At 34.6% G+C, this 27192-nt stretch overlaps 1 protein-coding gene across 1 annotated transcript in view; it reads left to right on the forward strand.

Annotated features, from left to right (window-relative positions):
• The window catches only part of LOC114337843 (1,5-anhydro-D-fructose reductase-like), a 52944-nt gene extending 35672 nt beyond the window's left edge, over window positions 1-17272 (forward strand). Inside the window, exons 2-5 of the mRNA XM_050643683.1 lie at window positions 2737-3084; window positions 8120-8367; window positions 10998-11261; window positions 17143-17272. Coding sequence (XP_050499640.1) covers window positions 2737-3084; window positions 8120-8367; window positions 10998-11261; window positions 17143-17197 — 915 coding nt within the window. The 3' untranslated portion in view covers window positions 17198-17272. The remainder of the gene's footprint in view (window positions 1-2736; window positions 3085-8119; window positions 8368-10997; window positions 11262-17142) is intronic.
• Window positions 17273-27192: the final 9920 nt, after the last annotated feature.

Consider the following 27192-nt stretch of genomic DNA (forward strand, 5'->3'; position numbering starts at 1 on the left):
GGAGCCAATGCTGATTCGGATCACATTTTGGTGATAGGCGACATGAAATTGAAGATACTTAAAGACAAAAACGACAGAAAGAAAAGAAAGAGGTGGAATAGGTCAAAACTAAACACAGATAATGCAAACAGAAAATTCTGCACTAAGTTGGAAGAAAAACTACTAGTCCTAAAACCATCGGACATAGATGAAACATGGGAAGACATAAAAGATAGTATTTTAACAGCAGCAGAGACGATAGGACTAATGAAAGACAATAAAAGAAAAGATTGGTACGATGAAGAATGCGAGCAAGCTAGTAAAAGCAAGGACCAAGCAAAACACAGGTGGTTGGCCACAGGGAAACAAGAAGACCTCCTACACTATAAAGAGAAATAGAAAGAGTCAGATAAATGTTGCAGAACTAAAAAGAAGAAATGGATTGAAGACTTACTGCTGGAACTCGAAGCTAATAGTAACGATAATGCAAGACTATATAAACACATAAAAGCACAGAATAAGAAAAAGATACCGGCAAATATTGGAAAAAAGGAATGGGAAACACACTATAGAAAATTGTTCAAAAAGAAAGGCGATGCTGAAAATGCAGAAAATGAAGAACAAACAACAGAATCCACAAGCTGATAGAACGAATATGGGAAGAAGAACGCATCCCGAACGACTGGAATTGCGGTCTGATAACACCAATCCCTAAAAAAGGTGACAAGACGAAATGCACTAACTACAGGGGAATCACGCTATTAAATACAATGTACAAAATATTAACTAATTTGATCAGACAAAGAATAGAAAAAGAAACGAGAACAAAAATAGGTGAATACCAACATGGATTCAGAGAAGGTAAGTCAACAATAGATGCAATACACATTGTAACGCAAATCGTCGAAAAAAGTTACGATCATGGAATAGATCTACATATACTGTTTATTGACTACAAGCAAGCCTTTGACAGTATAATAAGGGAGGAGCTAATTAATGATATGAAGCAACTAGGCATTCAAGAAAAACTAGTAAGTCTCACGAAAATGACGATGAAGGAATCCAAAGCACGAATCTTAACAAGGGAAAGCCCGTCAGATGAAGTTCAAATGGAGGTAGGTGTCAGACAGGGAGACTCCCTATCAACAACATTATTTAACATTGCCATAGAGGGTGCAGTAAGAGCAGCCAAAATTAGGGAAACAATTATCGAATCTTCAGCCCAACTGATAGCGTATGCAGACGATATTGCACTGGTTACTAGAGATTTAAAAACCATGCAGAATATAATATTAATACTAGATAAAGAAGCAAAGAAGAGAGGGCTAGTAATGAACCAAAGCAAAACGAAATACCTCAAGTGCTTAAGAGAGAATACGAACATCGAGAAAGAAATTAAGCTTGGAGCATATACATTTGAAAGAGTACACCGTTTCAGATATTTGGGAGTGATGGTGAATCGCAGAAATGATAGAACGGATGAAATAAATGAACGCATCCTACTTGGTAATAAAACCTATTGGAACTACCAAAAATTCTTGAAAGAAAAACACATTAGTAAGACAACCAAATTAAAAATTTACAAGACTGCAATCAGGCCAGTGATCACCTATGGTGCAGAGACGATGTGCCTAACACAAAAAGATGAAATGAGATTAGAAATCTTAGAGAGAAAGATAATTTGACGAATAATGGGACCGGTGAGGATAAGTGAAGGCGAATTTAGAAGATTAACAAATGAAGAAATTAAAGAAGTCATCCAGGGTGAAGACATAATAAGTTCGTGAAGGCGCAGAGGCTCAGGTGGCTGGGACATACAGAAAGAGCTAACCCAGACTCTACGCTAAAGCGAATAACTGGCTGGAGACCAACAACAAAGAGACCAAAGGGAAGACCCAAAACAAGATGGAGAGATCAAGTCTTAGGAGACATAAAGAAGCTGAGAACCTACAATTGAAAGGAGCGTTGTAAGGACCGGAAAGAATGGAGGAAAGTTGTAGACAAAGCCAAGTCACACACGCTGCTATAATAATAAAATACAACAGCGGACTGATTCTCCGCAACAAATGAATCAGAGAGCCCAAAAGAGCAAACACTCCGCCAGGAGTGAATAAGCCATGATGATGATGATGGTCCTCATGATCCTTCTTTCCACTATTCATAAGCTTCACTCTTTTTAGTCATTGTTTCTGCTGTGTGTAATCTCTCCCTATCTCTTGGACCATCACTTATAGTGGAGTATTGGGAGCATCTGCGTTTCTTGACCGGTGGTGTAAGACGGTTGGTGGCCCGCTCAGCTCACCTTCTTTGTGTTTATTCTCTGGTTAATCTGCGGACCAGTTCCTTCCATTCTCCTCTGTTTCTTACTTTGTTTTCACTTTCTTCCATCTTAAACCGATTCCGTTGTGTTCTTTGGTTACTGTTTTCTTCTAGGTGTTACTTGGTCTTCTCCTCTTTCTTGTGTCCCCAGGTTGATATTCGAGTGCTTAACGTATGGCCAATCCATTTCCATTTCTTCTGCTTAATTGTTGTCATTATACGGGTTTGTTTTGTTCTTTTCCATAGTTCTACATTCGTTCTTTTATTAGGCTAGTAAATTTTTAGGATCTTTTTTAAGGACCTAAAAAGTCTGTAGCCTCTTTGTTGCGCTTTTGTCGTGCTTCCAAGTTTCTACTCTGTAGAGTAATATGCTTTTGACACAGCTAGTGGATATATTCATTTTTGTTAATTACTTAACCTTTATTGATTTTATTGTAGTGTTCAGACGAAATAGAACTGGAAGAAGCATTACGAGCAGCTCTAGAAACTGGCTATCGTCACATAGACACTGCCTATTTCTATGACAATGAACACATAATCGGCAAAATCGTCAACGAATTTATAACGGAAGAAAAATTAACGAGGGAAGAAATTTTTATTACCACAAAGTTGCCGATTTTTGGAGTCCACGAAGATCTTGTTGAAGAATATATGGGGAAGTCTTTGGAAAACTTGCAAATGGATTACGTGGATATGTATTTGGTTCAGTTTCCGGTACATATGAATTACGATGATGGTTTGGATAATCCTCAGTTTGTTGAAACCGATCATATTTCTCTATGGAAGGTAGTTATAATTTAAATTCATATTATACTGTAGTGGTAGAAATTAACACTAAGATAATAATATTATATACTCGCAATTTTAAGAGTAAGTCTATATATATGTACAGGTTACAATGCGACGTAAAAATTAATAAACTTTTTTATTTATAAATCGGTCAGCGTCGCGCAAAGGGCAGCGGCAAAATCGGTCACCCCCTATTTTTATACAGAGTGCACAAAAAGTCTGGAAACACCTAATTATCTCTTAAATGGATAGTCCAAATTGTAGAAAAACCGGCAAACGCCTATTACGAAATATGTAAGTTTCAAGTTTGATGCTTGCAATGTTGCCAGATTTACTATGTTTCTGATATTGGAATCCTCACTTACATACGAGTTCAACCATATGTAACATTTGGTATTTTATCTAGTCACGAGGGTCTTAAATAAATAAAACTCAGTACCAAATCATTCCACTGCCACTGCTGGACATAGGTCTTTCCCATTTTTCGCCACTCTCCACGGTTCTGTGGTATTAACAACGTTTGAAAGCAGGACCAGGACAACGTACCACACAATTTGTAGGACAATGTTAAACATATATTTTTCATTCCAGCCCAGTCGGTATAGCATTTGACCTTGCATGCCGAGGTGCCCTTTTTGTATAGTACTCCATTAAAATGTTACCATTTTTTAAGCCGTACCTTGCATTTGTTAGAGGAGTCAATTTTATTTCTTTAATGTGTAGGGGGGATCAGTAGAAGCTTAAGTTCAAGTTTTTGGGGTCGCCACCCTTGTCCCCCGGCCGTCATCTTGGAAATGGTGTGCACAGGGGTTTCGCGCTTTATCTCGTAAACTACCAACCCTACGGAAAATCTAATTAAACATAAAATGTAGCAAATTAAATTTTCTACAATTTTATTTCTATTACTTTTTATCGTCAAGTGACCAACAAAAAAGATATAAACAAAAATATGTAAAAAAATTTTAACAACATTCCTTTTGGAGGTTATAACTTTTTTTCAGTTCATTTTAAAATAAAATAACATTATAGCAATTTTGTAGAGGGTTTTTCAACGAACAATTTTCACTATAAATTTCTTTAATTCTATTTATTTATATAGGTGTTACAGCGCTCCAAACTTGACCAGATTCTCGAATGCTCATAGCGATATAATAAAAACAAAAGTTAGGCTTACTTTTCTCTCTATATATATTTTTTATTCATACAATTTATTATGATTTTAACATTCCTATGCTATTATTAATCTGTTTTTGACCTTTCTCCCCACTATAAAACTTATAACCCGAAGCATATATAGAAACGGCCCAAGAAGTTGTTTGAGGAAAAATTCGCCGGTTGAGAAGAAGAATGACGCAACCGCATATTGCAAAATTCTTAAGAGCAAAAAACGAATTTTTGTTATCAAAAAAATAAAGTATGATCAAAATTAGCCATTCACCACACAGTGGTCAGGATCTCGAGATATAAGCGTTTTTTGGGGTGTGCCGCTTGTTTATGAAGTAACATAACTTTTTTCCTATTGTATATTTTGACTTAAAATTTTCCAAAAAACTTCTTCATGAATTATATTTTATTGTTGTGTTGGTTAAAATTATAAACTAAAAAGTTTGTCACTCAACTTTTTTAAGTAAACATGAAACTAACGAAATATGATGACAAAATGTTTTAAAACTAACAACTCCTTTTTTAATGGGTTTAAATATTTAGGACAAATCCCATTGTTATCTACATACTTCAGAGATTAAACAGTAAAATTTTTAAAAGGAAATATTTACAGTGACCAAAGATACAGCGAGGTAAATTTGAAAAATCATCAAAATTGATTTTCGCCATTTTTGTATAAAATTTGATTTTTGAACATGTTCCAACAAATCTAGATAAAAATAAACTTCATATTCGGATTCAGCGACCTCGAAAACCTAAAAATAGACCAAAATTGGTCATTCACCTTAAATTTGATTTTCGTGGTCGGCATAAAGATTTCTGCCGCTCGACTAATATATAGATAGAAAAGTATTTTTTTTTTATTGTATTCCTATGAAAATTCCACACCTGTAATTTTGAACCAATCAAAATACGTTATTTTGACAGATCACCATGGCAACGGAGGTATTTTATCGGAAATTTTTTGCTCGTGGGGTACCCAACAGCGAATTATAGTGGAAATTTTTTGACGTTTACAATAACAGAACATTTTTGACAGACTGGTTTTTATTTGTTTACATAATTTAGTTTTGATTCATTTTAGTTACAAAGCTAAGATGTTTTCTATATTCTTCGGACACCTCCTCTCTTCTTAATGGCGAAAATGCAGGACTTTGAATGTTTTCAATTAAGTTTCTATGTCTAATAAAATATATATAATATTTAGACACTAATTTATTTACCTTTTTCCCATTCAGTACTTTCAATTTTGCGTAGTTTAGTTTTAAAAACGCCAAAAAATAATTTTCTATCACTTGTAGTTACTCAAAACTTATGTAAAATTGAAGAATATACTATTTTCTATCTTGAAATGGTATTCCCATGCAACTACAATGAGTAGAAATTACGAATTTGAAAGCCTAAATAATTGCTGACAAAGCTATGGCGCGCTATTAATCTGTTCATGCAGCTTTGGATTTTCAAATGCAAATTTGGTGTGGAATTTTCTTACCGAATACCACGCGAAGTCAAATTAATATCCGGAAATTTTTTTTTGATCATGAATATTTTTAGAAAATTTCCCTCGTCTGCGACTCGGGAAATTTTCAAAATATTCATGATCTCAAAAAAATTTCCGGAAATAATTTGACCTCTAGTGGTATTACTAGTGAGAATTTCAGAATCTGGTCAAGATTGGAGCGCTGTAAAACCTAGATTATAAATAAAATTAAACAGCTTTATAGCGAAAATTGTTCATTGAAAAATCCTCTACAAAATCGCTATGATGTTATTTTATTGTGAAATGAACGGAAAAAAAGTTATAACCTCCAAAAGGAAACTTCTTACAAAATTTTCTCATATTTTTATTTATAACTTTTTTGTTGGTCACTTGACGATAAAAAGTAATAAACATAAAATTGTAGAATATTTAATTTGCTACATTTTATGTGTAATCAAATTTTCTGTAGGATTGCAAGTTTAGAGGATACAGCGTGAAAACCCTTTGCACCACTTTTTCCAATATGGCGGCCGGGGGACAAGGGTGGCGACCCCAAAAACTTGAACTTAAGCTTCTACTGAACCCCCTATACATTAAAAAAATAAAATTGACTCCTCTAACAAATGCAACCTAAATGTAACATTTTAATGGACTATAGGTACATTTTTGTCGTAAAATTAATAATAAGCGAAATAATTCAATAATTATGCTCTGTCATTATTTTCCCCATAACTCTGAAAATATCGACCGCACGAAAAAAATTTTAATGAAAGAAATGATAGAAAATCACATTTTCAACAATTTTAGTTCTTATACTTTTTGTCGAGAAGTTGAAAATGGCGGATATATTGAGCAAAAACCATTCCCGTTTAAAATCAAAATGACGTCTAACGCATCGGCGGAATTAAGTCGAGATTTTAAATTTACACTACTATTGACCCTCCCTAAAGGTTAGAACATTTCTTGACAGTCGTGACATGAAAATTATATCTAATATATATTGGAATCAAACTGCCAAGGTAAGAGTTGACAACCAGGACACCCAAGATATCAAAATACAGAGAGGAGTCCGTCAGGGTTGCGTGCTGTCTCCACTACGTTTCAATGTCTACAGTGAAGCGGTATTTCAAGAAGCGCTCTCAGATTCAATAGAAGGTATATCTATCAATGGAGAAGTTTTGAACAACTTACGTTTTGCAGACGATACAGTAATAATAACAGATAACAACAATAATTTACAGAACGTAATACAACGCCTTAATGAACGCTGTCATGAGTACGGACTGAAGATGAATTTAAAGAAAACTAAATGCATAATCATAACTAAATCAGCACACGTAAACGTCCAATTAACTATTGAAGATACTGTGATTGAGAGTGTGGATAACTACAAATACTTAGGAACATGGATAACATCAAATGTAGACCAAACCAAAGAAATTAAGACACGTATTGAAACAGCACGTGCATCATTCATTAAACTTAAAAAGTTTCTTTGTTGTCGGGATATAAGGTTAGAACTACGCCTAAGGATGCTTCGATGTTACGTGTTCTCTACTCTTCTTTATGGCTTGGAAGCGTGGACGTTGAAACAAGTCCATTTGAATAATTTGGCCGTATTTGAATTTTGAAGTTACAGAAGAATCCTACGAATATCATGGATTCAAAGAATGTCGAACGTGGAAGTAACTAGAAGGATAGGAAATCAACCGGAAATAATACTAACTATCAAAAGACGAAAACTTGAGTACTTGGGACATGTGATGAGAGGGCAAAAATACTCATTATTACAACTTATTATGCAAGGCAAAATCCGAGGAAAGCGAAATGTGGGAAGACGAAGAACATCTTGGCTTAAGAACTTACGGGAATGGTTCGAATGCAGTAGTGCAGAGCTATTTAGAGCGGCAGTCAACAGGGTCCGCATTGCCATGATTATTTCCAACCTTCGATAGAAGATGGAACTTAAAGAAGAAGAAGACGAAAGATTAGAAAAATAAAATTTGGGGCAGCTCGGCATGCAAGGTTAGGCCTGTTATTTGTCTAACCCGACTGGACTATCCCTGTTATCTTTGTTATCTACCACATACGGAAATTGTTATAAGGAAAAAAGTTGGGCGTCTCGTCAAAATGAAGCTACTCACGAAAAATTAGCTTGTTAGTAGTAAATGGTGAAAATAGGCCTGGGATCCCTGACTATTATATTGATTATGCTGTGCTAGCGCGCAAAGTATGTTAACTCTATTCGCATTCTGGTCCATCTGTACTATGCAAATTATGTTAGGCAAATATTGATTGTATTCATATCTTTCTATTAATGATAAAAGATGAACAGCCTTTTTTATACGTCTGTAAATATTCACCATCTTTTACTTAAATTTTTTTTAGAAAATGGAAGAACAAGTGGACGCTGGCCGGACAAAGGCTATAGGTCTATCAAATTTTAATATAAACCAATTAAATAGAATTTACAATGAAGCTAGAATTAAACCGGCGTGTTTGCAAATAGAAAATCACATATATTTACAACAAAGAGAATTAGTTTATTATTGCCAAGACCGCGATATAGTCGTTGTGGGCTATTCTCCCTTTGGGTGTCCAATGTTTAATCAATTTTTAAGCTCAATAGGAAGATCGTAAGTATAACTTTTGTTTGTCAACATGCACTTTATTAATAATATTAATATAATGATATAATTAAAGATGTGTGGCTGACATCATTGAAAAAATAGCCAGGTTAAAATGGAGATGGGTAGGACACGTAGCCACTTAGCCAGAATGGCAGATGGGCGATGGACGAAGAGGTTATTGAAATGGAGACCAAGAGAAGACAAGAAAAGCGTCGGTCGACCGCCCACAAGATGGATTAACGATTTAAGAAGTCTAAATAACTGGATGAGAATGGCGCAAGAGAGACGGGGTTGGAAATAGGAGGAAGAGGCCTATGTTCAGTAGTGGACTTTTGAGGTCCAATTAACTTAAGAGCCACAAATATTTTTTCTACACCCCATATTTACCTCTTATTAAGCACTGGAGCCGTCCCAGCATGGGATAAATACGTGAAATTAAGCATTAGCAAAACGAATTCATAAAACCAAACGATAAGCATTTACTTAGGATTAAGAAAACCCCCAAATTTTCAACTAAAGTTTTAAACGAGTTTATAAATACTGTATATGCGAAAATAATTGAGGATGACGATGGTATTTCTCTTACTTCTTATTCTTTAAGTGACATCTCCAAGACGAAGGTTGGCAATCATCATGGCTATTCTGACCTTCGAAGCAGCTGCTCTGAATAGTTGCCTCGAGCTGCAACCAAACCTTTCTCTCAGGTTCTTCAACCAGGAAATGCGTCTCCTTCCTACGCTTTTCCTACCCTCTATTGTTCCTTGAATTACCAAAGCTTCTTGCAGAATTTCTTCAGAATAAGCAGTAAACAATAACGGCGACAGTATGCAATCTTGCCTGACCCCTCTCCTTATCTCCATTTCTTCTGACACTTCTCTGCCAATTTTCACAGTTGATCGTTGGATATAGAATATCGATGTTATATCCTTCATATCCAGATTCTTGTTTTTGAGTACTTCTATTCGCTCCGTGCGTGACCATGGTGGGAATAAACAAAACGATGCCAGCGTATCGAATGCTTTGTTGTAGTCTATAAAGCATGCCTCTTACTATTAGCCAGAAATATTATAGGAACTTGGTGCTCAGGCCTTTTATTCAGGATCTAAGATGGTTTTGTCATGCCAGGAACATGGAACATTCTGATGAATGTGACAATTTGTCACACCTCTTAACAGTCTGTGACTATGCTGAATGACACCTTTCCATGACGATTGATTTCTCGTGTTACTGATTTTCCTTATTCCTCCGATCTGATACCTGATGCTTACATCTGTGGAAAATTAAAGGAGAAAAGTTTAAGTAGTTATACTAATAATAATTCAGTCAATTTTTACTCTACGAGCTCCCTAGTGGGAAAGTTTTGGGGTAGTTCTGAATTATTTCATTATATATGGATTTTGGGCTGCTGAATCCAAATATGAGGTTTGCGGACAAAATTTCTTGACGGAACATTGAAAAAATCGTGTAAAAAGCGAACAATTTCTACTTTTTTTCACTTTTTGGCTAAAATCTGGTAAACTATTAACTTTTAGTAAATGGTCTGTTAACAGAAATTAAAGTACTTAAAATTCTCTACAAATATCACTATTTACTTTTTTTTTCAGACGAATGGTTCGGTCTAAAGTGCAAGTTGAAAATTGCCAATTTTTAACGGTCTCGGCAAAACTCACTTTTTACATTCCAAAACTTTATTTTTTATTAGAATGCTGTCATTTGATAAATTTCTCCTAGTTTTCTGTACAAATAACAAATGTTAGTTCATAATATGAATATGGTATGTCTCTTGTGACAGCTTCCATGAATCCATTCCATCCTAAGAGGCCGGAAATGTCTCTGCTTTTCCCTTAGAGCCACAGAAGATCAGGCACAGATGGAGTCACAGTTTTAGTTGGTGTGAACATTCCCTTCCCCTTCGGATATGTTATCTTGATTTCTGATAAACCTTGAGGTTTTGTCCTTTCAAAATGTATTAGTTGAACAGCTCCCTGACTTCCATAAACCTCAGGCGCAGGTTTAGTTTTTAACCGAGGAATAGACTGGTTAGGAGCTACTGCATGTTTTGGTGCAATACAAGAAATGCCACCCATGACGTGAAAAGTGTGGTATCCGTCGATTGTATATACGTTAAAAATCAGCGTTATCGTACTCCTGTTGTGTAAAGCATGGCTGGTAAATTTTCTGCGGATCGCCTGCGATTGCTGACACAGACCATTTACTGAAAGTTAATAGTTTTCGAGATTTAAGCAAAAAAGCGAGAAAAAGCAGAAATTTTACGCTTTTTTCGTTATTTTTTCAATGTTCCATCACGAAATTTTGTCCGCAAACCTCATATTCGGATTCAGCAGCCCAAAATACATATATAATGCAAGAAATCAGAACTACCCCAAAACTTTCCTAGTCAAAACACAATTTTATTGAATTATAATGAAAATTATAAAAATATAGAAATCATTATCTAGTTGAAAATGGTATCTGAACAAAGTGTTAGTAGCATCATGATGGCTAATCCATTCAGGTTGGTTTTTCGGTTTCTGTGGTCAATGTATCATCCCTCTTTAATTTCCCACTTATCATTTTTAAAGTTTTCTTCATAACACTTAATTTTCTCGTCTATTTATTACAATCATTTTTTTTAGACAAAGAGATATACCAAATTTGATGCAAGACCCCACTGTGATAGCGGTCGCCGAAAAATACGAAAAGACCGCAGCCCAAATCCTTTTACGATTCCAACTGCAGAGAGATATCGTAGTGATACCGAAGAGTGTGACACCTTCCAGAATAGAAGAAAACTTTGATGTATTCGATTTTTTGATCAGCGAAGAAGATATGGAACAGCTGTTAGCTCTGGAAGTTGGTGAAGCTGCTCGTATTGTAGATTATTCCGTATTATCTCCCAAGTAAGTGGTGTAATGCTCTTCCAATTTTGTTTACTGCATATTAAAGACGTTAAGGTGGCGCAAATATTTAGCTTATACATTGATACGCATAAGGGAATTGACCACTAAAAGTTCGCTTATTGCCTCATTATGATCGTGGTCTAATTCTTCCCTTATTTTTCCCATTGGACTCCATTTCCTTTTGATATTCATCTCGATTGATATTTTCTTCTTACGTGTCCATACCAAATTTAACATTTTTCTTTTATCTAGCTCAGTATATCTTGTTCCATTGTCATTCTTTGTTTTATACGGTATACGGCAAAATAAACAGTACCTACTGTAATGCGTATGCCTCAAATTTCGGCGTTATCTAACTGCCCCACGAACTACCTGGGCCCATGAATCCCAAATAACTGCTTCCCCATCGCCGAGAAAGTTGGGGATGAAGTCTTAATGACCGGAAATTCCAAATTTGATTATAGTTGAAAGTAAGAATATAAATATTTTCAGTTATTCACTTCAGTTGCAAGTATTAGGGTATAGTGTCCAGTTTTGTCCGTTAGTGTTTAACTAATGGCGAATCCAACGACTATGTTTAGTCAAAGGGGAGAACTTTGATTAATAATTAATGAATATAAATATTCAAAGGTCCATGTCTCCAAAGATGGAAAAGTTAGATGGCGATGCATCAAAAAAGGGTGTCAACAAAAAGTGTACACAAAGGAAGGTGATTAAAATTACGTTATTCTTGAAAATGCATCGTTGAAGCATAATCATGCTCCAGATATCCACGTTGACGGGCAAATTCTTAGTAATGGACAGCCTAAGTCTGACGTCACAACTGTCACAAAATTGGAAGGAGCCTATATTGGCTCTAAACAACCCCGTTTGCAAGGTTAAATTGTCATAAGGAATTTTTCATTTATGTGCTTTGTGTGGCAAAATAAGACCTCATTTAGGCATTTCGTCAAAGAAACGTGTCAATTAAGAGATTTTTATTCGTTTTTGCTCAGGTGGTTTTTATTCCTTAGTGGTTGAAAATAAACATAACCTCAAAACTGTTTACGTTCTTATCATTGCATTAAGCTAACTCACCTGGGCAAAAACGAACAAAAAACTCTTAACTGACACGCTTCTTTAACTAAATACCCAAGTGAAAAGTCTTATTTTGTCACACAAACCACGTAAACAATAAATGAAAAATTCCTTATGAGTGTTTAACATTACAAACAAAAGTGTTTGGAGCCAAATATAAGCTCCTCCTTATTTTGTGACGTCAAGACTTAGGATGTCCATTCTACAAAGAGGAAAGCTGTAGAAGATATATGTGAAAGACCTTTAAAGATTGTCCACAGGGAATTGAGGAAGGAAAATTTCAGCAATTTACCGCTGACGACGAAAGACGTTTCTTGCGTTCGAAGAAATATCTATGCTGCAAGACAAAAATCCACACCATCATTGCCCAAGTCATAGGAAGAATTTCTACAAATGTTAGTGAACTAAAATTTAAAAACAAATACAGGTGAAAACTTTTTATTATCTAAGAAAAATAATTCCGCAATTTTTAGTTGTTTCACAAATCTTTACTTTTTGTGTAATGTAGATTCTTTGTATGTAGATGGAACTTTTTCAATACTGTTCTAAATATTTTGGTCAGATGTTTACTATACATGGCTACAAAAATGGTTTTTATGTTCCTCTAGTATTTTGTTTGTTACCAAATAAATCACAGCAATCGTACAAAAGTACTTTTGATACATTAATAACAATATGTACGTACAGATTTGAATTTAAATTTCAAACCGAAGCGAATAATTTCTGATTTTGAAATAGCAATTCAAAATGCAGCCAAGTTAGTGTGGCCAGACATTATTATTTTTTGTTGCAAATTTCATTTAACACAAAATTGGTACCTACCGAAAAATTCAATTGTTTCGCCTATTCAATTACATATCTATGAATATTTTCTTTTTAAGAACAGGTAGGTGAGCAACAGGCAATGAAGTGGGTGAGCAATAGAAATTCTTAGACAAAAATGAAAAATACTCTATACTTTATAGCCATTGAATGTTTTGGGGAAGGGTCGAATTGGTGTTGATAATAAAGTATCATAGTACTGTACATGTAAGTTACCACAGTAGCATATTTCGTATCTAGAACTGTATTTTATTATATTCACCTTTCGAAAATGGTGGTAAATCTACAATGTTGTCAGACTCACATGCCAATTAGCCAAGTTGTCTTTCTTTATGACTAGTGTGACCAACTCCAATTCAGTCGAATCCGGGACAAGGCGGAAAAAAATACCTGAAATCCGGGACTTTTCGATGAAAATCGGGCCATTGTTTTTTTTTCAGAAGACGATAATAATTAAAATACTTCCTCTTCTTCTCGTTGTCCTTATGCCCAATAAGAGCGTCGGACTTTGCTATAACCTACCTATTTTTTACCCATTTCACCACGCCTTCCGGTTTCCTGCCATTTCTTTCATCTGTTGCACTGTTTTCCCTCTCTTGATCCCGATTTCCTGGATTTGTTCCATCCACGCCTTTCTAGGTCTGCTCCTTCTTCTTTTCCCCTGTCTTTTCACATCTGCCACCTTCTTTACTAGTCTGTTCTCGTTCATTCTAGTTATACGTCCAAATCAATTCAGTTTTCTTTTTTCAATTTTTTCTCTATTGGTTCCTGTCTTAGCATGTTTCTGATGTTTTCGTCCTTTTCCCTGTCCAGCTTCGTCTTTCTAGCTATTTTTCTCAGCTGCTTCATTTCTGCTGCATTTATGTCACTTTCATATATTTTATTTGCAACCCGTGGCGTGCTGGCCATATAAATGAATCGGTGCAATCACCGAGAGGCCGCGACCTCTTGAGACCGGTCAAATAAGTTTTCATAAAAATTTTTAGATGTAATAAAAAAAATATTTTTGAAATTTCTAATGGGTTGTTAATTTTGCTAATAATATTAATAAAACATTTAAAAAAAATTAATTTTTTTTAATTGTGAAATACAGCTTAAGTAAATGAATAAGACTCTATAGTCTATGTCTATATACATAAATAGATTGCTACAGATAATATTATTTATTTTCATACATACAAGTTTATTTGTGGTTTTCCAATTTCCTTCAAACATGTATGTACTCTGCAGAATAAAAAATGGAAAAACGTCTTGCACATTTTTGACCGAATTATTGGAAGTATCAAAAACCGATTTGATCAAGACAAATCAAATCGTTTTATGATGATCTAAGCACTCTACATCCTAGAAATTTTGATACAATAAAAAATGGTATACTGAAAAATTAAGAAATTTTTATCCTACCATATCTGCGACTGCAAATAGAGAAGAACTCGTGGATTTTTCTGATAAATGGATTGTATTAAAAATAGGATTTTGCAAAATACATACTGATATTATAGAAGATCGAGTTAATGATGAATATATTCAGTCTAGAGAAAATATGAAAGATGATATGATATTATTAATCTAAGTGATAATGAACATGAAGTAACAAATGACAATGTTGATATCGCGAAAACTTCGCCCCCGTGTGGTACTAAAAAGTGTAAAGATTGTATAGCTTGCTGTTACGCTGTTTTGCATAAGTACAACTTATATCAGTGTGCTGTGTGCTTATCCAAATTGAAATAGTATAATAAATATAAAGCATTTATTAACTCTTTCAGTGACACCAGTATCTTGCAAAAAAGCTTTTCAACATTGAAATGTATAAAAAATCGGTTAAGAAGTACTATAACACAAGATCACTTTTATGCTAATGGCTATAGAAAAAGAAGCTTTGTATGAACTTAAATATGATGGAATAATCGACGTATTTGCTCAACAATCTACTTTAATGCGGAAATTATTGATCAAGAAATAAGTAATTATTTTATAAAATAATCGCAAAAGAATATTTAGATTATTCCGTTGTATTAATATTTTAAATACTTTTAAATTAAAGTATTTGCACTCTACTTGCATTTGTACTCTCTTGTATAATTAATTTACTAAAATTGAGCTTAATACATAATTGAAAAATTCTCTAAATTTTATTTTACTTTTATCTTAATTACATCAAATTCATATTATATTTATTCAGGAAATTATTGTTTCTGCGATACTGCATACAATATTGTCATACATGTCATTTATTATTTGTAAGATTATTATTCTTAAATGAAAAAATATAGCAAATTAAAAAAATCATTGAATTTTTGTTTTGTTTTTTGTTTTTTTTAAATAACGAATAAAACATCCTTATAATAGAAGGTAAAATGAGGATGGGAGGCCGCTTTTCTATAAAATCACCGGGCCGCTTGAAAAGTTCCAGCACGCCACTGTTTGCAACCCACGTTTCGCTTAAAAATAAAAGACTTGGTACTGTGATGGTATTATATACCTACTTGCATTTTTGTTTCCTGGGTGATTTCCCTTTTTCCCAGTATCGTATTATTAATCGCATAATATATTCTCGTAGCTTTCTTTGGCCTATTTGTAATTTCTAAGTCTAGCTTTCCGACGTTCGATAAAGATTAAAATTAAATTAAAATAAAGAAACGAAAAAAAGCCCACCGTTTTAGATTTCGTAGAACTATACCACGATTTAAAATGCATACGTTTTGGATGTATAGTATTTTTACTACAAAAACGTTATTACGTAGGTCAAAATCTTTGACGTAAGAGAACTGTCAAAACATTAGAATGTGACTTTTCATTATTGCCATGTTTATTAATAAACATGGCAAATTAATGAAAAGTCACATTCTAATGTTTTGACAGTTCTCTTACGTCAAAAATTTTGACCTACGTAATAACGTTTTTGTAGTAAAAATACTATAGTATTAGTATTACGGTATTACACTCTAGAAATTGTCGAATTTTTTCGTCCCACCAATTTAATTTGATGTGAATTCTCAGAAGAATTCACGTATTGTCAGAGAACGTATTCAAAATTTCAAAATAAAATTTTACCAAAACGTTGAAAAGTCGGATGACCCGAAAGACTTGTCCAGGACGCCGGGACACGAATTTGTAATTCGGGCAATGTCCAGGATTTTTCGGACTAGTTTGTGACACTATTTATGACAGATTTGATATGGCATTGATCTCTCAACAAAAATATTATCTTAAGGACTCTCGTAACAATGTAGTAGATTAAATTATAGTGATTATTTCATTCATAGGAGATTCTGACCAATAGAAAGCTACAGAAATCTAAATTAAATCGATAATTTTTGATAATTTCCCGTCGTCAAGTATATTACGTCAGATGCCCTTCGTTGCTACGAAAAAATACATTCAGTGACATTAATGACAATTAATGTTTTAAAAATTATAAAAGTGATGACTTTCAACCCTCAAATTAATATTTATATCAACTGTTTGTTTAATTGTATGTACTAATTTCTACTTACATAAATAAATTACAATAAAATGTTGGTTAAAATCGCAACAAATTGCACTCGATCTCTAAAATTAATATAGAATTTTAGAGCTCTTGTGCAATTACTACTGCTACTAATAGAAAGCTACATAAATCTAAATTAAATCGATAATTTTTGATAATTTCCCGTCGTCAAGTATATTACGTCAGATGCCCTTCGTTGCTACGAAAAAATACATTCAGTGACATTAATGACAATATGTTTTAAAAATTATAAAAGTGATGACTTTCTACCGTCAAATTAATATTTATAACAACTGTGTGTTTAATTGTACTAATTTGTACGTACATAAATAAATTCCAATAAAATTTTGGTGTTGAACAGTTTTATTCATGAAATAATCGCAACAAATTGCACTCGATCTCTAAAATTAATATAGAATTTTAGAGCTCTTGTGCAATTATTACTGAAAATAACCGTTTAATATTATTTAAATAATTATCATGTTTTAGGTTAGCAGATCAGCTTGAATGGCCGTGGCCTACTTTCAGTAAAGCTTCAGAATAGCGGAATATAGGTTCTAATATAATCATATAAACACATTTATTTTTAAGCACGTGTGACAATAAAAGTTTCTTTCCACTCCCTGTATTATTAATTTTTATCAAATATGTTGTTATGAAACGAGAAATACGAGAAATAGCGATTTCTAAAGGCATAAAGGTTAAGCCATTATGTGTGTTATGATTTTGTACAAATAACACTACAACATTGTAAGCCATTAGTAAATCCACCTACTCTAAAAGGTAGTTTGTTATCCTCCGATGAGTCAGAATTTAATTTAATATCACTATGGAAGAGAGAATGGTTTGAAGAACAACTACAGTAGACTCCCTCTATAACGAGAACTGAAATGGCGGACTAATTACCTCGTTACACGCGGATCTCGTTATATCAGATAACAATAATATGTATTGTGCATACATATGAATGTATAGTTTTCTAAAACATTAACTTCCTATAGTGAAGCCATTCGGAGCAATAAAAGATGCTAAATATTGTTTCCTCAACAATAAGATTTCGCCATCATAAATTGTAGATTTTCTTCAATATTCAATATCGGTAGATAGATAAACAGGGTTTATTATAGGCGGTGGATTTTATTACAGCACTGGCCTAGATATCCACACATATGTTAGGAATTTCTGTATACAGGTAGTTGGGGTATTTATTTATAGCCATTAGTGTGCTAAAAACTGATAATGAAACATATTATTCTATTTCATTTTTCCCCGTTATAACCAAATAAGCCTCCTTAATAGAGGTGTTATAGTTCAATAGGAATTTCATGGGACATCTAGTGTACCTCGTTATAAGCGAAACCTCGTAATAACCGTGTTCGTTATAGAGAGAGTCTACTGTACTAATGTACCTACGTCATTCATCCTGTTGTTGTTTTGACGAAATATCACTCTATAAAGTCGAAGGTATTAGGATATGATACGGGAACGGTTTTTAGAGGAAGGAGGAGGTTTTGGATGTTTTTAAATATTATTTGAAGCTTGCATAGATTTAGTACAGTACTTATGAAAAAAGAACAGTAGCGACTGGTGGGACGGTGACCCTCCTATATAGAAAGATGATGTACAAACTAAATTTTATAATAATTATATTTGATTTAAGCGTCCGCACTATATTCGGGGCTGATTTTATAACGCCCGAAAAGGCATGCAACTGCATGCATAGATAGAATATGTCATTTACTGTTCGTTAACGTAGATAAGGCCTACGATACAGTACCCTTAAAAAGATTGTTTGAAATATTGACGAAGGCAGACTTATGGTAGGGGAGCCCAAGCTGGGATTTCTGCAGTTACTCGAGCGCGTCAGATTATCATATGGGGAGAAATCTGGTACCCTGCAGATATACCTCTACCATATATTGGCTCTTAACACAGGGGAGTTCGTTAAGGGGGGCCCGAAAAAAAAATCTATCCTTAAAAATACTCGAAATTGTCAGATTAAGATAAGGTAAGTTAAGGACATGCAAAACAGTGTATATTTAAAAAATCTGACGATTTGAGCGGGGCGTAAGGAAATGGGCGAGTTAAAAAGTTTCACAAAAAAACGAATAATTCGCGAAATGAATGTTAGATCGAAAAACTAAAAAATACGTGTTCAATATTTTTCAAAAATCTATCGAATAATACCAAACACGACCCCCACGGAGAGGGGGGCGTAAATTTAAAATTTTAAATACAAAACACGCGATATTTCGCAAAATAAACATTAGATCGAAAAACTGCAAAATACACTTAATCAATATTATTGAAAAATCTATCGAATGGTACCAAACACGACCCCCCACGGAGGTGGGGTGGGGGTTACTTTAAAATCTTAAATAGGAGCCCCAAATTTGTATTCCAAATTTGGATTCTTTACGTAAAAATAAGCAATTTTTATTCTAAACATTTTTCAAATTATGGATCAATGGCGCTATAATTGGAAAAAACGATTGTTGGAAATGGAAAATTAAATTAAAAATGGAAAGTCCCCACTAAAATAAAAACTTTACTTAACTTTTTTTGGTTTTAGGACCTACTCTTCACAACCCAATAGATCCGCAAAGCGCTCGAGTGACTGCACATTTAGCATACTTCGCTACCCTACTATTACGTAATGCCTACATCGTACATCTACGCTATAGCGAACATGTAGGTACAAAAATGCAAAAGGTGTCGTTAAACTGGAAAATATAATTTCAGCCGCATTTCCAGTCACAAAAGGTTTAATTCTTTGTCATCAACTCTATTCAATGTTGTCCCCAACTCTATTCAAAATCTATAATCAGGAAGCATTAAACAACTGTAGGAGAAAATGCACAGGAATGGGAATAGAACTTAGAAACAAGTATACCTATACATAAACAATAAATCTTTTCTTCGCAGACGATCAAGTGATTATGGCCAATGATGAATAAAACATGGATTATATGATTCGAAAGTTAACCGAAGAATACGAAAATTTGGAACTCACAATCAATATAAACAAAATAGAAAGAATAAATGACGAAGAAAGAGACCCACAACTCTCGATCAGAAATATAAAAAAATGCGAATGATTTATGCCTAGTTGCACCAACAGATCTTAAGCTCCAGCTTAGCTAAGCTCTACTTATAGATAGGGCCTCCTTGAGTGTCACTTACGTTGCACCATAATTTTCGATTCTTGCCTTATTATCAATTATATCTATTATTATATTATGAGATTTTTATTATAATATATTATAATTATATTATATTAATTTTTGTGTTATTTTCGACTTAAGCTTAAGATCTGTTGGTGCAACCGGGCATTAAATACATAGGGACAGTGATAGCGAAGGAAGGAACATCGAAACGGGACATCCAGCAGAAAATACAACAGGACCAAAATGTGGTACAAACACTAAACTAAATTTACAATCAAGATGCAGTAGAAATAAACAAACCAAGACACGTTAAATGCTAATAGGAGCACTCAGTGACGTAGCTAGCGTGGGTGAAACCCGGGGCGGTAATCGATGGTGTCACCCCAAATCCTAAAAATAAAGATTGTTGTCAACGAAAATCCGATAACCGTATGTTTTGAATAATGAAAAAATTAAGAATTGTAGTCAACGAAACTTCAGTAAATAGTATATCATCATCATCACCATCGTCTAACCGCTATCGTCCACTGCTGAACATAGGCCTCTTTTAAGTTTCTCCATGTCTCCCTATCTTGAGCTACCACTATCTAGTTCCTGGCAGTTCTATATATTAGTTTATTTACTTTTTTGGTTTACACTCTGTGAATGAATTAAAATATTTTTTTAGCTTTACTAGCAACAAACTCTGAAATCACATTTTCTATATTTATGTTTTGTGTTGCTTCATGTTCGATAGTTAATCATCATCATCCAGCCTCAAAAGTCCACTGCTAAACATAGGCCTCCTCCCCTCGTTTCCAACCCCATCTATCCTGCGCCGCTCTGATCCAGTTTTTTTTAGCTTTCTTAAGTCGTTAGTCCATCTTGTAGGCGGTCGACCGACGCTTCTCTTGGCCTCCATTCCAGTAACCTCTTCATCCATCGCTCATCTGTCGTTCTGGCTATGTGTCCTGCCCATCTCCACTTCAACCTGGCTATCCTTTCGATGACGTCAGTCACCTTTGTTCTTCTCCTGATTTCTTCGTTTTTGATTTTGTCTCGCAGAGTTATTCCTAACATTGACCGCTCGATTCTCCTAACATTGACCGCTCCGTTTGATAGTTAATAAACCGAGGTTATTTAGCCTTGTTGACGTTATTGTTTCTCGCAAGTAATTCTTGATTGATTTTAGCTTCCCAAAACTTCTCTCACATGAAGCAACCAATACAAAAATGGTCATAAACAATTTTAAGGCGACCATTAAGTTTGGGAGAGATTCCATAAAATCCCATTCCACAATGAATTTTAAAAAGTCTACAGCTAACCATTTATATGCTGTAATATTGGCCGCTTGTAAAAGTCTTCTGAGCCTTGGTATTTCTAGCAGGAGGTCTTCTTCTGATACCTCTTCATGGTAACAGTCACAAAATGTTGAAACAGCTAATTTCAACTGTTCACTGTTCGTGGAAAAGCAAAGTGTGTGTCTGCACAGCCTCGAACAATGAAGTCATATGAATGGACTGATCTGGTTTCGAGTTCAACATTGAATGTCAAAACATTCCAACATAATATTATCTTTTTGAAGTTCGGCTCGAAGTGTAAGTCCTATATAGGTAGCTGACTCATCATCCATTCGTTTTCTACGTCAAATTAGTTTTTAGGTGGAAATGTCGTCCTCATATTTTGTCGTGGCGAAATCTATGTATTACTTTAATATGATTACGTTTTTCTTCAATATAAAGACGAAGTGCCCCTATTTTGGTCGCTGATTGATCAATGCCTTTAATTATACAAAGCGGGCATAAGGTTATGTGCATCACCTCTGGTGTATAAATTTTCTTGTTGATGAGAGAATTTGTAAATTGAAGCAACAACACTATAAAAATGTTCTGCCAATACTTTAACCGCAGCCAGCATAGTGCGCAGTGACTGAGAACTTCAACGCGTTGTGGAAAGTCGCTTAACAGATGTTTTGCTGTGTTTAATAATCACTTCCTAGCAGCTAATGAAAACAGATAAAATACTAAACAGTAAATTCTTCTATGCAGGCACTTTGATCTCAAGAAGTACTACCGGCAGTTAACCTGTACGTTTCTACGCGACCAGCAATGCGAGAGTGGTACTCTAGCGACTGGGAACCTTGCGCGGTCGCCATGCGCGCCTTTTTTACTTCTTACTTCTTTACTTCTTTTTACGATTTTACCTCCAATTTTTCGAAGAGAAGTTCTAGTGTCCCTATTTATACTGTGGTTTCGTGTGTCACCCCTAAAGGGATGACACCCTGGGCGGACCCCCCCGCCCCACCCTAGCTACGCCACTGGGAGCACTCCCGAATCATAATTTACAATGTATATACATTGTAGATGCCAAATCATGATTTCCAAAGTTTATACATTGTAAATTATGATTCGGGAGTGCTCCTAGAGGCATTTAAGGGGAAAGGAACAAAATGCAAAATTTTGACGCAATTTTGACGCCCGTCAAAATTTTCAATGTATTTTAAATGTAATCATTTTTTTTTCGAATCCTGAGAAAACTAATAAGTATTTTTGAAAAATTCAAACGCAGAATGAAAGTTTACTTTATTACCGAGGGTCGAAAGTCCCTTAGAATGAATAAAAAGAAGATTCTTTGGAATAAGATATTTGAAATTAAAAATCACACTAAATTTTCTCTTAGTTTTTCACCCCTGTAACTTATTAAAATAAGCATTATAGAAGTTTTCAGGGACATTCGGCCCTCGGTAAAAACGTAATCTTTCATTCTGCGTTTAAATTTTTCAAAAATACCTTTTAGTTTTCTCAGGATTCGAAAAAAAATGAATCCTATATAAATAGCATTGAAGCCAAAAGTTCGTACCCATCCCCTTAACGTGTCTTGGTTTGTTTATTTCTACTGCATCTTGATTGTAAATTTAGTATAAACTCGTAACTTTGGTCTCCTAAAATTAGTTTAAAAACAAAAAAACAATCTACAAGTTAGTTGTAGAACCAATTTTGACGTACGGATCTGAATGTTAGCAAATGACGATAGAGAAGAAAAAAACTGGGAATAGTAGAAATAGATTAAGAAGAGTGTGTCGGACTGTCGGATATACAGTCTTGATCACATCCCACATGAAGAAATAAGAAGAAGAACAGGAAGAATTTACAATACCGTAGATACAATAGAATCCAGACAGCTTTTATGGTACGGGCATGTAATGCGAATAAAAGATGAACGGTGGCCAAAACAGGACTTAAACTATGTTCCATGAAATAGAGAAGGAGAAGTAGACCAGCATTAGAATGAAGAGTAGGAATCAGAGGAAATGAGAGATAGAGCTATAAATGAGGATGAATGGACCGACCGAAAAAGGTGGAGATCGAAATGCAGAATGCGGCAAAGGCAGAGACTGTAGGACCCCCGTAGATATAAATGTAAAAGATTCGCCCGAGTAATTAATTGCACAGACCTGCGACGGTGACGATACGCATGATATTTGCAAAAATATGTGGGGATATAATTAATTGCACAGACCTGCGACGGTGACGATACGCATGATATTTGCAAAAATATGTGGGGATATAATATATTTTTTTCATGGTGCTTTAATGCGTGGAAAGTTGTTGGGAGTTAATGTTCAAATTCGACACAATTATGGAAATAGAGGAATTCGCAAAGCTCTTAAAATCTGAAACCATTATCGGTTTTCTTTGGAATTCATAATTACTCGTAATAGTACATATTAATTTGAATAATAGATTTGAATTATATACGAAGTTTATAAAGTTAATGCAAATTTCTAATTAATTATGTGTCTTCTACGTATTAACACTAATCAGTTGATTATACTCTTATCGATTGACCTCTTACACATTCTCCAAGAATTGTAAATGTTTGGTAAATAAATATTACTTGTTTTCAATGCAACTGGAGATTGTAAAGACCCTACACGTGATAATTTTTTGAGTCACATAAAAGTTTTAATATTAAACAATCTAGGTAAAACGAAGAAAACTGAATAGGTTCAGTAAAACCGTGCTCACCCAAATTTCTACCAACTCTCCTTGCCCAATTTTAGCCCAATACAATAATTGTAGCTTAGTTCTTCTTTATTGGTCTTAGTACGTTTTCCAAACTGACATTACACTCTTCTATTTCTCCATCTCCCTTCTCTGTTGTTGTTGCATATGTTACAGTTCAAGTTGATTCTCAGTTAGAGTTGACTCCAACTAGTTACAACTAGTTGAACTCCAACTGAAACGAGCAGTAAAAGTTGATTTTAAAAATTTAAATCAACTTTTACTAGTTGGAGTTGACTCTTCCTGGATCGATTCAGTAAATGTTGATTATACGAGAATCTCAAGTGCATTTTTGATGAGTGTGCTTTTCTTTGTTTTGACCGTTTCAACTACTTATTAGTATAGTCTGTAACGTCGCCCCCGTCAGGTAAATTATTCTGATTCGATTTTTTGCACAAACTTACTCAAAGAAATACATCCGTATAACAATCCTTATAACAAGTACACAGGCTGTCACGCGGTACCGCGGTAAAAAAATTGTTTAACCAATTTTTGTTAACCAAATTCACAAAAATAATTTTTATCTACTCTATCTCATATTATGTAAAGCAGCGATTCTCAATCTGTGGTACCATTGATTATAAAGCACCCATTGTAGTTATTAATCAATGGTGCAATTATAAAGCACCCATTGTAGTTATTAATCAATGGTGGTACATGTACCACTGGTGGTACATATCATTATTTGCGGTGGTACACAAAACACACAAAAACTTAAAATAGTAGTAGGTACATAGTAAGCCTTGATTATACAATCTAAAAATATAGAAATATAATAAAAGAAACTTTAGATGGTACATGATTCAAAAAGATTGAGAACCGCTGGTGTAAAGGTTTTATTGTGTGAAAATTGTAAATATAGATAGCAGTACATGAAGAGTTTAAAGTGTGTCTGAAGTAACAATGTATTTTAAATGGGTTTTACTTTTTCGCACTGTTTTTTAGCACACTTTCATAAAATTAAACATCCTTAACTTTCGCCTTCGGGAGGAAATCAGACACTCCCTTGCATCGGCAACTGAAATGCTCACAAAACAGCGACCACGGAAGCAAAGATGGATGACAGAGGAAATATTGGATTTAATGGATGAAAGAAGAAAATGCAAACAGCACAAAGCAATGTACAAAGCATTAAATACAACCATTAAACAAAAAATAAAAATTGCAAAACAAAAATGGATGACAGAACAATGTGAAGAAATCGAAAACTTATATAAAAACATGATGACTTCCATCTGTATAAGAAACTCAAGGAATTCACAGGCACGACATACTCACAAGGACCAAATAATCTAATCAACGCAGAAGGCAAACTGATTTCAAGCCCTGAAGAACAAATAAACATGTGGGAAGACTATATAAAGGAACTCTTCTATGACATCAGAGAACCTCCTACATTAAATACGAAAACGACGAAGGCCTTCCAATACTGAAGTCCGAACTTAAATATGCTCTACGTCAACTAAAAAACAACAAATCTGTAGGAAAATATGAAATACCAGCCGACCTATTGAAGTTAATCAACGAGGAAAACTTAGACCTTCTTCTTGGACTATTTAATAATGTTTACAATACAGGGACTATCCCTAAAATATGGCTTGGATCAGTCTTCATACCACTGCCTAAAAAGAAGAACGCCAAATTATGCCAGGACTTCCGCCTTATAAGTATATTAAATAACATTCTGAAGCTTTTCTTGCGTATCATACAGAACAGAATATATTATAAAAAATGTGATGAGGTCACCGGTCAAGAACAATTTGGCTTCAGGAAAGGTATGGGGATACGAGAAGCAATATTCTGTCTTCAAACTCTGGCACAAAGATCTCAGATCAGCAAGCAGACCTTTTTATCTGTTTCATAGATTTTAAGAAAGCGTTCGATAGGGTGAAGCACAAGACCTTGATAGAAAGATTGAACGACATCGGAGTCGACAAAAGAGATTCTAAAATTATAGAGGCTATTTATTGGAATCAGACAGCAATCATAAAGACCAATGGTAATACGTCAAGGCCAATTGAAATACAAAGAGGTGTTAGACAGGGTTGTGTGCTATCACCCATACTTTTAACGTCTACTCTGAGGTAATATTTGCGAACTCTTTATCGCACCCTTCAGAAGGAATCAGGATAAACGGTCAGAGAGTAAATAATATCCGCTATGCAGATGACACAGTATTAATGACTAATTCGGACCATAGTCTGCAGATACTGTTGGATAGGGTTACTGAGAGTTGTGAAAAAATGGGGATGAAGATCAATACTGCGAAAACCAAAGTTATAAGAATATCAAGGAACAAAAATTTACCTCTTCCAATAAATATGTGAAACACCAACAGCTTGAATACGTAAGCCAGTACAAATATCTTGGTTGCTGGTTCAACAATCAACTTGATTATAAAGAGAAGTCAAGAAGTAAGAAGACGTAAGAAGTCAAGAGCGAGAATAGAGGTAGCCCGACAGGGGTTTATCAAAATGAAAAGCTTATTTTGTAACAGTAGCATTAATACCAGCCTTAGATGTCGTTTTCTGCATTGCTATGTGTGGTCAATACTTTTGTATGGAACGGAGGCCTGGACACAACACAACACTGATGAACAAGTTGGACGCCTTTGAGCTTTGGCTTTATAGAAGAGACTTGAAAATACCTTGGACAACCCACACCACCAACGAATATGTTCTGAGGAGAATAGGTAGGTACAGATAGGGAACTGCTAAAAATCATTGAAGTCAGAAAAGTTAGCTACCTGGGACACATAATGAGAAACGAAAAGTACCGCCTCACGCAACTGATCATCCAGGATAAGATTGAAGGAAAACGGGATCTCGGTAGGCGCCAGATTTCATGGATTAGAAATATCAGAGACTGGACCGGCCTTGATTCAACATCTTTGTTTAGAGCCGCATTGGACAGAGACAGATTTGCCAGTGTAGTCGCTAACCTCCACTAAAGGAGAAAGCACCACAAGAAGAAGAACTTTCAAGAAGCACCACAAGAAGAAGAAGTTTGAATTTTTAAATGTCAAAATGGTGCAATGATGCATCTCACTCGGACTCACATTTATAGCTGCGTCAATACGCTCCTACCGCTCATTGTTAATAATTTAAAATATGTAACCGCTTAGTAATAAAATAATAACAAACATTTCTTCAGTATCTAGTAGGGGAGTCGTTAAAATTTTATTTGGTGACTTTCGGACTTTCATAATAATAATTTTTAACTGAGTTATTAAGCCTTGAAAATGGTCATTTTCGTATTTTGCAAATTTTAAATCCCGTATAACTCGAGAACAATAAATTTTACAGAAAAATCACAAAAGACCTCTTTTG

The sequence above is a fragment of the Diabrotica virgifera genome, chromosome 2 (assembly GCF_917563875.1).
Source record: "Diabrotica virgifera virgifera chromosome 2, PGI_DIABVI_V3a".
NCBI lineage: Eukaryota > Metazoa > Arthropoda > Insecta > Coleoptera > Chrysomelidae > Diabrotica > Diabrotica virgifera.